The sequence below is a fragment of the Mizuhopecten yessoensis genome, unplaced genomic scaffold, assembly GCF_002113885.1.
Source record: "Mizuhopecten yessoensis strain PY_sf001 unplaced genomic scaffold, ASM211388v2 scaffold9935, whole genome shotgun sequence".
NCBI classification, from domain to species: Eukaryota; Metazoa; Mollusca; class Bivalvia; order Pectinida; family Pectinidae; genus Mizuhopecten; species Mizuhopecten yessoensis.
This window is the reverse complement of record NW_018408296.1, coordinates 12236-27698: the sequence shown is the minus strand read 5'-3', so window position 1 is coordinate 27698 and position 15463 is coordinate 12236. Positions and strand designations below refer to the sequence as shown.

Below are 15463 nucleotides of genomic sequence, written 5' to 3'. Positions count from 1 at the left end.
TGGCCATTTTGAACACCCAATGTGTACCTTTATAAATATGCTCATGTTTAAGGATAAACATGTCCGAACAAAATAATTATATTTATGTGGCAGACTAAAATGTAGATTTATGATATGAAAAAAATACTTATAGTGCGATAGTGCTAACAATATTCGCAGTGATTTTGATAATGGTGTCATTTTACATTTTTCGGGTTATCGACTTTTTCGTCTTTATTCTGTTTGAATTAACCGAGGGTCTATCGTTTGAATCAAACCCTAAAACTAAGAATTCCAAGAAATGTGTCGTCAATATAGTTCCATTGACGTTACAAACACAAACAACAGGCACAGAGGGCCTGTATCGCTCACCTGGATAATTAAGCAACCATTGGAAAATAGTGTCATTAAATATAAAACTATTTCCAAATATTAGCTCTGTCTCTCAGCAACATCAGCCACTCATTGGATCCCTTCTTTCTGCCCTCATAAATTTGGGTGGATTGTGAAAATTTACCCATTAGGCCCTGCCCCTCTGTCGCCGATGATCAACCCTCAATTTTTACCAAAATGAGTTCCCTTTGCCACAGGATGCTTTACACAAAATGTATTTAAAATCCCTCCAATCGAAATAAAGGATTAAAAACAATATTACTATGTTCTCCTTATAGGGCCCCGTCCCTCTGCCCCTAGGGCGGGGACACACTCTCCGTTGAAACACAATTAAGTCCCTATTCCCGATTGATGCTCTACACAAAATTTGTTTTATCCCTCCAATCTAAAAAGAAGGATTTACAACATTTATTATTATGTTCTCCTTATAAGGCCCCGACCCTCTGCTACAAGATGAACAACGACCAAGGTTTATGCAAAATTGAGTCCCCTTTGCCGAAGGATGCTATTCACAAAAAAAATGTATTCAATCCCTCGAATCGAACTAAGGAGAAGGATCTTTAACATGTTTTACTATGTTCTCCTTAAAGGGCCCCGCCCCTCCGCCAAAATGTTGCCACATCCTCTATTTCAACAAAATTTAGTCCCCTTAGCCTAATGATGCTCTTAAGAAGGATGTTCAACATTCATTACCATGTTCTCCCTATTGGGGTCCGCCCCTCTGCTCCTAGGGAGGCCACGACCCCCGTTAAATGGTGCTCCGGACCAAATTTGGTTAAAATCCCTCCAATGGTATAGACTAAGAATGATTTTAGAGATTTACCTGATTTGCCCCTATTGGACCCCGCCCCGTCTGTCCAAAAAAGGGGGGAGGGGGACACCCATCTATTTAAAACACTCCTTTGAGCTGCATGGTGTTACTACATTAAATAGGTTTGATAGCCTTCACTCAGACCTTGATATTACTCATGCAAGCGTAAATTAATCAACTCCAGTTAGGATTAACAAGAGGCATACTAAAAGAAAGACCAATCCCCTGAGAATACCCAACATCAAATTTCAGTCTGTTAAAAACAAACAACAACACCTACACAATCTCCTCGAAAGTACCAAACCAGTTATCATCTTTGGCACTGAAACGTGGTTAAACCCAAACATTCACAGTTTAGAACTATTCCAAGATACTTTCAAAGTGTGTCGTAATGACAGTAAAAAACAGACGTATGACAAGGATGGGGGAGGAGTCCTCATAACGATAAAAAGGGATTACATCAGTGATGAGGTTCCTGAGTTACTACCTGATGATAATACATTGTACCACAAAAATCATGTGAGTAAACATTAAAATCGTGGACAAGAAAACATTATACATATGCTCTTACTACAACCCAAAAACATCCAATGAAATCAGCTTTGCAAGGCTCCATACATCCTTGAAAAGAGCAACCGCCCTGAATGGTGCGGCACTCCTTATTGGAGGAGATTTCAATCTACCAGACTGGGACTGGGAGCGAAAGATAATCATACCCAAAACCAACCATGTCCAAAATAATTACAACTTTTCCAACTTGCTAGATGATACTGGTCTCGTACAGATCATAGATTAACCAACTTGGCATGAGAATACCCTTGATCTCATTATCACCAATTTCCTTAGTCAAATTTTCCGAACTGAAGTCGTCCCTGGTATTTCTGATCACGACAAATCATTTGTTGGATTTGAAATTGCACCCAAAAGAGCCCCTTTTAGACCACGAAATAACCCCATCTATAAAAAAAAGCCAACTGTGACAGCATGAGATCAGACTTGTCAGTCATATTAAGTTCAATCCAAATAAACCCTGACCAGGATGTAAATACTATAGTTGATAGTGATCTGAAAAAGGTACACCATTAAAATCATTGTGAAATTTAACCTGTACTGAGTCGTTTAGTTGTTGGTCTAAATATTTAGATTGGGTCTGACTAATTCCATTCAAACCCAAACCTTGTCAACCATGGGTAACCTCTAATATCAGAAAATAAAATTGATGCACAAAAGAGATGCAATATGAAATCGAAATATAGGGAGTTAAAACATCTTATACAAAAGTTATTGCGTCTGGCATATTGGCAGTACATTGAAGTTATTAACTCTTCTCCGGAGATTGATTCAGAGTATGGGACCATGAAGAAATTCTGGTCTTACATTAAACACAAAAAACAGACTTTAACGGCATCTCTTCACTGAAACAAAATGAAAAACTCGTCCATGACCCTGTGAACAAGGCCCAAGTTCTTAACAGACAACTTCAGTCTGTCTTCTTTACATCAGAGAAGCTTACTGCTACTCAATTTGAACAAAGATGCAACATATCGGCAATACCACATCATCAAGTTATGCCCGATTTTACCATTACAGTAGAGGGTGTTAACAAATTATTAGAAAATCTCAATCCCAAAAAAAGCTGCTGGTCCTGACAATCTCAAACATTAATTCTTGAAGGAACTGGCTAATGACATCGCACCAATTCGCACTTTAATCCTTCAACAGTCATTAAAATCAACTGACTGGAATACAGCCCATAATATCTAAAACATATATAAAAGGGGTCCAAAATTTATCCCAGAAAACCATAGACCAATTTCTTTGACGTCTATATGTAGAAAATGTATGGAACATGCTAATGTCAGTAACATCAGGCCTGGGGTCCCTCAGGGCTCGGTCATCGGCCCGACATTATTCCTGTTCTATATCAATTACATGCCGGTGGGCCTAGATGCAACTGTCCTCATATTTGCGGATGACAACATTGCCTACCTGGCAGTCAAATATTAAGGGTTCAGGCTGTGCCAGGTGACCTTCTGGCACAGTGGGAGAGGAACTGGAAATTGTCATTTCATCCTGACAAGTGTAATGCAAGGTCAATCACTAGAAATAAGTACCCTGTCAAATTGTATTATACCTCCGCTCCAACATGTAGATGATGTCAACACTTAAAAAGGCCTTAACATCCAATCAAGCGTAAAATGGGATGCTCATAAAAATAAAGTTAGTGCGAAGGCTAGTTCCACCTTAGGCTTCCTCCGCAGAAACCTAAAAAATAGGTTCTACACACGTCAAAGAACATACATACAATGTACAAGGCCCTTGTCAGACCATCTTTTGAATATGCATGCACTGTATTGGACCCTTATACAAAGACTGACTTCCAACAAATAGAAATGGTGCAACGTAGAGCTGATCGGTATGTTACAAATAGGCACCGGAATATGTCCAGTGTCGGTGACATGCTGAGCAAGCTGGACTGGCCCTCTCTAGAAAGACGACGTAAGGATATGGGCCTTTGTACCTTCCCTAAGATTGCACACAATCTGCATCTGTATCTGTAATTTTCTCACGAAATTAACTCACTACTGAGCACTGCTTATCGCGGGTTGGAGGGGTGTGCGCTGAAGACCTCATCTCATTTCCAAAACAGTGTTAGGGTACTCTTGAAACTATCGTTCGTTTCACAGTTAACCACTGAGTCTGGTAATAAATTCCAATCCCGGATAGTGTGCGGTACAAATGAAAATGTATAGATATCAGTGTTACAGAGTACTAATTTTACTAATTTTGTGTTTGAATGACGTTGAAATTTATTTGGTTCCCATAAGGTGTCGGCGGGGACGGCCACAGGTTATGGATGATTCTCTACGACGGTCAACAAGTGGTTGACATTTTATTGACAATACTTTTCGACGAATAATCATTACACACAAACTGAGCGGCACGACGTTGCACTGCTTCAATTTTATCTACATCCTTTTGGGGGTGCGGGTCCCAAACTTACTAGTGATACATATGCTTTTTCCTTGAATTCTTTACGGCTGTGTCTTAAGTTTCAACGAATAAATCCTAAAATACTACTAGCTCGATTACATGTTTTGTTGATATATGTTGACCATTTGAGATCTTCGCTGATCTGTACACCGAGGTAGGGGTTGTCTTGTACTTGTTTTAGTATATGATTATCTAATGTATAGTTAAAAACTGGTGGTTTCTTACTACGATGGATTGACATCAGGAAGCATTTTGTTGCGTTAAATTTCATTCCCAAATTGTCTGCCCCGGTTTGAAGTGATTTCAAATCCTTCTGTAGTGATAAGTGATCTTGATAGTTTCCAATTTGGCGATAAAGCAGACAGTCGTCCGCGAGTATACGAACTTGTGATGTGACACAAGGTGGTAAATCATTGATATGACACAAAAAAGTATCGGGCCCAATACAGTACCCTGTGGGACTCCAGAGTCAACTTTACAGGTGGATGATGCTTCACCTTCGACAATAACTCTCTGGTAACGATCCTTTAGGAACGACGAAATCCAGTTTAAAACAAGTCTTTCAATTCCATACTTTTTGAGTTTATGTAACAGTTTTCTGTGTGGTACCGTGTCAAACGCTTTACTAAAGTCTAAAATTACTGAATCTACTTGTTATTTGCTATCATACATTTCCATGATGTCGTTCATGCTATCATGATCGTGTTTTGCTATTTTACATTGCCATGATGTCGTTCAAATTGCCATATCCAATGACATTTTAGTTGCTCCTTCAAATCTCACCCGGAATCATATATATATAATTAAGGCCCATGCTTATTCCTTTCAAGTACCATCATGCATGTCCAAGAACAATATCTGACTGGAACTGACTGCCCCCAGAGATCCCTGAACTTGAAAAATTGACGGCCTTCAAATCAGCCATTACAAAGCTAGCATAAATCTGTAGTTAGACTCTATATATTTTTATATATATATATTTGTCTATTTATCTTTCTTCTCTCTCATTATGCATCGATCTCAAATAACATTATCTTCAACTTGTTGAATGCGATTATTATAGATATATCTATCGTAGAAGTCTTCTTCATCTATAAACTTTTGATTATATTCAGACTTTTTAGTTTGTTTGTTTTAACTTATTGTACCATAAAGGTCGCCAGTTTGAAGGCTAACTTAGGTAGGTGTCACTAGAATGAAATGGACTGTATGTCGGACTCGGAGATAATTTATCTTTATTTCATTATAGATTTTTTTTTAAACGCTTTATTTCCGGAAAAAAGGTACCGAGTTCAGAAGCTCGAAAGACCTAATTATACCACGGCCTAGTACTTCCGTAATTGCCGAACTCTCCTTTGTTGAAGGCGGAAACGGTTAGTGTTGTCAGAAATAATTTCTGGAAATTTCCTGTGCATATCTAGGCTTACATGTGGAGTAAACATGGCAGCAGACGGATTAGTTCAATGCTACAACAAAGGATGTGGGAAACGATTTGACCTGAACGCTAACAATGATGGTAAGGTAGAGCTATCGACATATTTTGATAATGATAGCTTATAACAGAAACAATTTGATAACCATAGCTACTGCATGAGCTAACTCGGTGAAGATAAATCCAAGATGGCTGCCATTTTTGTGAGCTTGACACCGCAGAAATTAAACGTCATTTGCTACGAAAGTGTCATGACTTAAACTTACCTAATACTTTGTGATACATCCCTTGGCTTTGACTACTGCTTCTATGCGCTTTGGGATTGATTTGTACAATTTTTGGATGAATTCCTGGGATATTTATGTCCATATTATGCGCATTGCATCCTTATAAATTACACGAGAGGTGATGTTGTGGGCTTGTTTCTGAAGTTTAATCTTATTTTTTCTCCAATCATTTTCAGTTGTATTAAAGTCTGGACTCTGGGCTGGCCATTCCATGACATTGAGTCTATTTCCTCAATAAGATTTTTCACCACACGAGCACGATGTAACGGAGCATTGTCATCTTGAAACACATAGTCGTTATTTGGAAAATGGCGTGCTATAACAGGCCACACAAAGTTGTAAACAATGTCTATGTTTTTTTCAACATTTAGGTTACCATCTACAACAGTTAAAGTACCTACCCCTTTGTAGTCTATACAGCCCCAGATCATCAAAGACTGTCATTGTCCACCTCCTGGGTTCAAACACCAGGGGGTCCGTTCTTCACCGGGCTGTCGCCATACCAAAACACGGTTGTCCATGCCCTATTCAACATTACACTCATCACTCAGTATCATGTTTTTCCAGTAATCATCAACAGTTTGGTATCTATTAAGTTTACACCAAACGCGACGGTGTCAAGAATTAGCTTCGAGTATTCTGATTTCCTTTTTCACAACACGTTTGTTTAAATTTTCCTCATATAATTTTCTTTGCACAGTATGTTTAGAAATGGTTTGGGTCTTAACTCATTAAAAATATTAATAATTTCACCCAGAGATCTCCTTCTGTTTGATTTAACGATACCACAAAATAGACGAGAATCGATCCCGTTCAGTGAGCTTGGAGGGTCGGCCACTTCTCTCTCTGTTTTCAATCGATCCTTCTTCACAAATACTTCGCAAAACACCATAAATTGTTGGAAGGGGGTTTCCTGTTTTTTCAGATATTTGATTTGGGTTTCTTCCTTATTCATGCAAAGATTTGATGACACTTTTCTCTGATAGAGACAGTTTTCTCCGTTTGGGTGGCATCTGCTTACAACAGATGATTGGTTAATTTGCAGACGACCAATCACTTCCAGTAACCTATGACCCATTGCATAGCATCCCTTGAGTAAATGTGTGGTAGAAGGGGCATAACCCTTACATATTTATCGAGAAATGCCCCTTTTAATCAAAATAAGTAACCCGGAAGTAAAATGGTTACATTTGACAGGCGCAGACATCATAATAATACCCTATAGATATTCTGCGGACAAGTGTAGACTTTTATATTGTAGGGGTAGATATTAGTAAATTTTCAACAGTGTGTGGCACAGGTTCTATTTGTCTTGTGTGAAAGTAAATCAGGAAGTACCATAGTACGCTGGTAGGCTATACTGTATATATACGATTTATGGTTAAATCGGCCCAAGTTAAAATCGGCCCTATGTATACATGGATTATACATAAATGTTACAATAACCCCTTTCTGCATGTCCTTGTCTCTGTCGCAAGTTCCACAAGGGGAGGTAAGTGTTAGGCAATAGAAACAAACAACAACACCAGTACGTAAATAAATAAATCCTTTAATATATTTATTTAAATATAATTGTTCTTATAAATTTATGTCTATATCCCATGTTTTTAACATATAGATATATACTAGTAGGGTCGATTTTAACTTGGGCCGATTTCACTTGGGTAGAATCAGCCTGGCCGATATTACTTGGGGCTGATTTAACCAAATACTGTATATACAGTGTAGTCAAATATTTTGACTACTATACATATACAGTATAGGACGAATGTTAACAAACAACCCATTACTCGTAATATTTATCGTGTGCACGTCGATAAAATTGTTAAAAGCGTGTGTCTATATTCAATAATTCAATTTGGCATCGATGTCTTCCTGTAGATAATTAGCATCCCTAAGATGCAGATTCACACCTTTGGTGTCCTTTCGGAAGATAATTCAGAATTCTTGTGTAACCATTAGATACAGAGGATAAAAGATATACTAGTGCCAAAAATTGCAACGTTGAAAGCCAACTGTAACCCATATCCTATACCATATTTTATCATCATTATTGAGTAGCCATTCCGTCCCACCTTCTAATGAGACAGAGACCTGTATTCCCTTTTCTCCCACACCTGACAGATGTATCTCCTGTTTTGCCGGTGCTAGATTTATCTGTCTCCGCCCTAGGGTTGAGACGGGGGGATTCCCCTATTTATAATAATGGTATGACGTCACTGCAACAATACAATGACGTCACGTCAACAATCCATCAAGGTCACGTCAACCCTGAATTTAGCATGTAACGTTATCATTACGTTGTGTATATGATACACATTGGGAGAACAGGGTAAGAGAAAAAGAATCATTCACCCCCTTGTGGGTAAGATATAGGGGGATCTCAACCCTCGGGGAAAGATTCTTAAGTTGCCAAACACTCGGCAAAGCCTTGTGTTTGGTAACATCAGAATCTCCCCCCTCGGGTTGAGATTCCCTTATCTCACCCCAAAGGGGGTGAATGATTCTGTTAATCTCATTATGATCTTCTTCCAAGTTTCTGTTGCTTCAATTTTGACACTGGTGCCTTTCTTTTCTTTTGCCTTGCCTAAATCCATCTAAACATTTGAATATGTAGTATGTTGACTGTACTTGATATTCCAATATTCTATTGAACCTATTGTGTCTAAATTAAGGAAACGAACAAAACTAGAAAAAAGTGCCTGTGAAATACTTAATTTCTAATGACTTGAAAATTTTCCGCTATTTGAAGTTGATACAATTATCATACTGACGTGTTTCATAGACCATCTGGTTTTCACATAGCCAATGTCTATCAGTCTACAGAAAAATGAATGACCTTGTACTATTTTCAAGGTTAAAGGGTCAAATATGTTGAGCACAATAAAATTTAGAGTGAATACAAGTATTAAACTGATTAAAGCCTGTTGACATCTTGCATTTTGTTGCGGAATTTATGTCTGATTAAAATAAGAGGTCATGGTATATCTACATACAAAAATGCTATTTTTAATGATTGCTAACAGTTACTCTTATTATTATTATGTTGTTTTGGTTACTTGAAATATCCTTCACTTATTTTGTTACAGGGGACTGTCAGTACCATCCCGGAGGACCTGTATTCCATGATGCCTTGAAGGGTTGGTCCTGCTGTAAGAAACGAAGCACTGACTTCTCCGAATTCCTTAGTATTCCTGTATGTAAATGTGTTAAATAAATCTACTATAGTACTAGAAGTAAAATTATAAATGTTCTGTCAGTAATTTTCTGTTTATGTACACACGGTATGTGAATTCTTATGTAAATTTCTCAATATTCCTAGGGTGAAATCTGAGGCAACCTTTCCGCAATTACATTAATTTTTTGTAGATATGTGATATTGAATGTAAAACTTCTTAGTCTTCATGAGTGTTTAATTAATTCTAATTTTACACAACACACTGTAAATATAGCATATAGCGTGTGTTAAGAAGACTGTGTGTTTTGTTATGTAGCATAACAGTCAGTTATATTTAACACTACAAGACTTAAGAAAATTCTTTGTGACCATGAAAATTAAAATTTCATCATGACGGCAAAATATGATAAAATCATCTAAATGTAATCACTCTAGAGAGAAGCAATTGACTATGTATACATGTACATATCTTCAGTGTTTCACCCAACCCCAGTGGAAATTGAGTATCTTTTCTCTCAAATTTTATCTTACTAAATCAAAACTTAACATTTAACATTCACCCCTGAAATTTCATAATAAACTCTTCCAACCTTTGAATTGGAAGGGTTCAAATGTGTCTGCAGGGGTGAATGAGTTAAATCATCAGTATAATGCCCTTTGTTTCATTTGCCACCTTGGACTTGTTTATCGCTAACATATTTAACAACACCCCTTTTGTTTAATTCTTCTTTTTAGTCAACTTCTATATTTCCCACAATTTATCGCCAAACCCCTTCATAATGCCAAATTTTCTCAGACTCTGGACAACTGTTGGCAGTATAATAAGGTCTTAATTACTGTACACATTATGATGCCTGTATAATATAAATGTTTGTAAGTGTTTGTCAAATCTTTTAACTAATGGAATTTAAGTGTATCTTTGTGTATCACAATGTTGTTGTAACTCTGTATAACATTCTGTTCATGAAAGCTATTAAGGTCTTCCTCAAAAATTATTGAAGTATGTAAACCAATTTCTTTGTCAATAAGCAAACTAAAAGTTGTTTGCCCTTATATCTTTTCTTTTCTTTTTCAACCATTGAATGAAAAGGCAACTGAAAAACAGGGACAAAACTATCGATACATGGTATAAACAATTTTTAAACAATGGTACAGTAATATAAATTCCACACTGCACTTGCCTATTTGTGTTTTCAAAAAATTGGCAAGACAAGACGTTATTATGGATAAAACTAACATAACAATATAATGCTACTGAAAATGGTAACACATATACTTACCTGATGATTTTTTTAATTACATTGTACATCTGCATATTAACCTATTGCAGGGTTGTACAAATGCCAAACATAATGAAGTGAAACCTCCAGAGGCAGAAAAACAACAAAAACCTGACAATGAGGTAGGAACACTTGTTTATCTTTATCCATTTTTATGCTCCCCAAAAATGTTCATTCTACATCAGTTCCACTGATGCTCTTGTTGATATAAGTTATACACTTGTTAAAATATCAAAGTTATACTTTCTACATTCGATATTAAATATTTCTGAACTGATAAACCTTATTTGTCATACATTTGTTAAAGACAAATAATATAAGAAGACAATATCTACAAACTTATAAATCTGCCAAAGTCATGAATTATCACTGAATGTCTCTTTTGAAATACTTTCTATTGTCACTTTGGTCAAATAAATACTGAACCCATACCTATATAAACATTTACTTTTTGTTAGCCATTCAGGTTACCGGTACATCTGTTTTTTCTTCAAATCTCTCCTAATTATTATATAATAATCAAAGGCTTAAATGACAATAGCTACAGAATTTTGCTGTTTATTTTTGTGGCAAATTAAGATAGGAACGTTTGTAAATGTGTTGCAAAGTGAGTGATCATGGCATTTTTTCCATAAGAGCACCCATGCCCAAGGATCTTTTTTTTTCTCAAAAATCACCCGGCCCCCTAAGACTGTACTGATCTTTTTACATTGGCACCTTCTCATTGTTCTTAACTCATTCGCCCCTGAAATTTCATAATGAATTATTCCATCATTTGAATTGGAAGAGTTCAAATGTGTCTTCAGTGATGCATTAACTGTGTATTCAATTTTACCTGGCAGTAAATCTGTATTTTTCTCATGTATTATACATGTCAGTGAGTGTTAATTTTACTTGTGTATATTAGGTTATAACCTGTCAATGAGTCTATATTTTACCTGTGTGTTTTAGTTTTTCCTAACAATGTGTATTTATTTTAACCGTTTATTCTACTTTTACTTGTCAGCGAGCCTGTATTTTACCTTTTTACTTAACTAACAGCTCCCATTGAAGTAGTGATGAAAAAACCTACTTGTTTTGTCTCCCTTGTTACAACAGTTTATATATAATTATCATATCTGATGATTCGATGCAGGTTATTCCATGTGAACCGCCTCGCCAGCCAGTGAAACCGAAGGATCCCAATGATAGACCATCTGCTAGCGAACCTAAACAAAAACTCAAGTGTACTATAGGAGCATCTTTAAAAACAGCCCTGGAAAAAAAACTCAAAGAGCTCAGTTTAATTCAACAGAATGCAGGTGCTTATATTATCACGGTACCTAGTCAACAGGCTGTGGGAGTTTAACGGCCATTTAGAGTTGAGACACTGGTCATTTGTACTCTTTGCATGATAAAAAAAATGTTTTTGAAAGCTTGCAAAATGAGTTTTAACTTCCTGTTTGTATTCGCATTTATGTATTCATATGTTATAATGACAATCCAAATTTCTCAAAATATTTTGTTTTTGATGGTTTTTCCTAATTTCATCGTGGGGACAATTTCCAAAAAATATAAATCCTGATAATGAATAAGAAATTAGAAAAGTTGTAATAATGTATAGTATTTTATACCAGAGATTGGATTTAAATTCTGTGTGACATTAGAGTTTATGATTCTATACAGAACTTCCACTCATTCAGACTTTCACTCATTTCAGATACAGATGGAAAAAGCGGGGAAGTAAAAATTGGAACATCTTGTAAACGTAATGCATGTAAATCTGTAAGTATCTCAATTTTTTTTGTTCACCCCTCAAAATACTCAAATCAGCCGATGGCAGGGAGCTTTGTCTATCACCATTTTTCACATGGTTGACTTCATTGAGCAGTGTCAGACAATAATAGACTGTGTCATATTAGTTTTGTCAATATAATGTTATTATCAGTCTATATTACTTCCATATATACCTTAATGTTTTAACCATTTCTTATGTTATTTAGATTAATAATTATGAACATAAATGTATCACTATCTGTATGTATTAAAACTCATAAACATACAGCTCATATTAATTGTCATCCTCGAAATTCCAGAGGTTTCGGTCACTTTTGCTCCCTGCACCCTGGAATATGTCTTAGCAAAATTAAAGGCTCAATGTGCACCCCCATGTTAATGGGACGAGAAGGCTAGTTTGATCCTTTGATTACACATCAAAAGAATCTCTTGGTCATGTAAAGGTAAAATTGTCTGGTTTTGAAGTTGGGTGTCACTCCTCTGTAATCTTCAAAGGACAGGTTTTTGCCTTAGACCAATTAAATAGCTAGCCGCATGCCTTCAACTTTGCTATGACACGGATGCAGAGAGTGTAAGTGACACCTTGGGTACGATACTTGAACATTTTATTTCCAGTGTTACAATGGTGACGACAGTAACAAAGAGAAATGCCTATATCATCCTGGTACACCTATTTTTCATGAAGGGTATGTAGTATTTCTGTCCTCCTGTAAAATAGCTTCACTTCCCATTGTCAGTTAAAATGAATTTGTTAAGTCATGAACAGGGATTCCTCGAAGAAAGTACTTGCTTGGCCATGGGATTGCTCTTCACAAATGTAAAGGTCAAAGGTTAATGTTACTGTAATTTTTTATGAAAATGATAGATAAATGAACATATCTAATGATCAGTATAGCACAAAAACACAGATATAGCAAAAGGTCTAAAAGGCCTGAATTGTTAACCATGATATAGAAGTTATCCTGGCAAAAGATTCCAATGAAAAGTAATATTGCACAGATTTCCCTATTTTGGCCTAATCAATACGTTTGTGTAGCATGATTGCTCCCTGGATCATGCAAGCCTCTGGGGACTTATTATAATCTTTGGATTATTACTTTGAAAATGTCAAGATCACCACCCATAGGACTAGGGACTAAAATGTTATTGAAGGAAGGGTATTGTCCCTGTAGGTGCTAAAAGGTGGGTCCCAAAATGAAATGATAATTACAACAGTACTTTAAATGAGAATATTTTGCCAAAATTGCTTAAAAGTGTCTTGTTGAGCAAAACAAGCTCTGGGGCCAGTTGTATTTAAAAGATAAATATTGAAGTTGTCATTCAAATTTAAGGCACAGAAGCATTTCTGTCAATGAAACAGCCAACAGCCATCATTGGCCAATAATCTCCAGGGTGACGATTGTGATTTCATCATATTGTGTAGATGTAATGTATTGATCACCACACCAGAGTCGAAGTCGGGTGATTCTGTAGAGTATTGTTTACGTTAAATTTGTGAACTGCTTTGAGATGACCTACGAACTATGTTGTGATAAAGCTGTATATAAAAACCTCTAATTATTTTACTAATATGTCATGGAAATGCAAGGCAAATACAAGTTTAATGTTCTGTCATTTATTCAAATGAAGGATGAAGTTTTGGTCATGCTGCCAAAGGAAAACATCAGACTTTGAAAATTTTCTTGAGCAGGAAGGATGTGAGACTGAAACTCATTTGTGGATCAATCCAGAGGTTGGTATAACTATCATTGCTTTGGTAGTACTTCAATAGCTTTTATGACTGATTTTAAATATTTTAATGTGTTATGTTTGAGGCACGGTGGTAGGATGCCGGGCTCGTGACAGAAGGGTGGCAAATTTGAGTCACGTCATGGCACTGTGTTGTATCTTTGAACAAGATACTTTACTCCTCTTATTCCAGCCTACTCAGCTGTAAATGAGTTGAATGCTAGCTGTGAGCACCGAACTGGCAGCACCGGCTGTATGCTCCCCAGGGAGTTGAGAAAGATATTGGCTAGTTGAAAATGCCAGATGACGTTCAAAACTGGAAATAGTGTCCACACAAAAGTAATCCGCGCAAGAAAATAGTTCGTCATAAACATATCAGTATATTATGGAAAAAATATTGTAATAATAACAACACCATTTCAGGTGTAAATGGACATATGAAAAGCAAGTGACGATAGGATTTAAAGCCAGTTATGATAGGATTTTTTTTGATTTTTTTTACATAGTTGTAAGGTTCATTGTATTCCTCCTAGCAAAACTTCTTTTTGTTTACATTTGTCACAGGCGATCGTTGACTTAAAAGTCATTTGGAAAACATGGTGTTTAGTTGACTTTTTTAACTCACCTGGCCCGAATGGCCAAGTGAGCTTATGGCATGGTGCGGCGTCCGTCCGGCGTCAACTTTTTACTTTAAACAACTTCTTCTCAGTAACCAAAAGGCCTAGGATGATGATATTTGGCCAGAAGCTTGCTTGGATGAAGGGTACGAAGTTTGTTTAAATAAATGACCTTCATCAATTTTCAAGGTCACAGGGGTCAAATATGTTAAAATCTTCAAACAACTTCTTCTGAATAACCAAGAGGCCTAGGATGATGATATTTGGCCAGTAACATGCTTGAATTAAGGGCTTCCAAGTTTGTTCAAATAAATGACCTTGCCTTATATTCAAGATCACAGGGGTCAAATATGTAAAAATCTTTAAAACAACTTCTTCTGAATAACCGAGAGGCCTAGGGTGATGATATATGGCCAGTAACATGCTGGGATGAAGGACTACCAAGTTTGTTGAAATAAATGACCTTGACTTATATCCAAGGTCACAGGGATCAAATATGTTATAAACATTTAAACAACTTCTTCTGAAAAACCAAGAGGCCTAGAGTGATAATATTTGACTAGTAACATGCTGGGATGAAGGGCTGCCAGGATTTTTCAAATAAATGACCTTGACTTATATTCAAGGTCACAGGGGTCAAATATGTTAAAAACATTTAAACAATTTCTTCTGAATAACCAAGAAGCCCAGGTTGATGATAGTTGGCCAGTAACATGCTGGGATGAAGGGCTACCAAGTTTGTTCAAATGAATGACCTTGACCCACTTTCAAGGTCACAAGGGTCAAATATGTTTAAAACCTTTAAACAACTTTTTCTGAATAACCGAGAGGCCTAGCGTGATGATATTTGGGCAGTAATATGCTGGGATGAAGGGCTACCAAGTTTGTTCAAATAAATGACCTTGACCCACTTTCAAGGTCACAGGGGTCAAATATGTTTAAAACCTTTAAACAACTTTTTCTGAATAACCGAGAGGCCTAGGGTGAT

At 36.6% G+C, this 15463-nt stretch overlaps 1 protein-coding gene across 1 annotated transcript in view; it reads left to right on the top strand.

Annotated features, from left to right (window-relative positions):
* Positions 1-5531: 5531 nt before the first annotated feature.
* The window catches only part of LOC110459033 (cysteine and histidine-rich domain-containing protein 1-like), an 11755-nt gene continuing 1823 nt past the window's right edge, over positions 5532-15463 (top strand). The window contains exons 1-7 of the mRNA XM_021511061.1: positions 5532-5693; positions 8986-9092; positions 10405-10476; positions 11490-11655; positions 12054-12118; positions 12746-12816; positions 13760-13862. Coding sequence (XP_021366736.1) covers positions 5618-5693; positions 8986-9092; positions 10405-10476; positions 11490-11655; positions 12054-12118; positions 12746-12816; positions 13760-13862 — 660 coding nt within the window. The 5' untranslated portion in view covers positions 5532-5617. The remainder of the gene's footprint in view (positions 5694-8985; positions 9093-10404; positions 10477-11489; positions 11656-12053; positions 12119-12745; positions 12817-13759; positions 13863-15463) is intronic.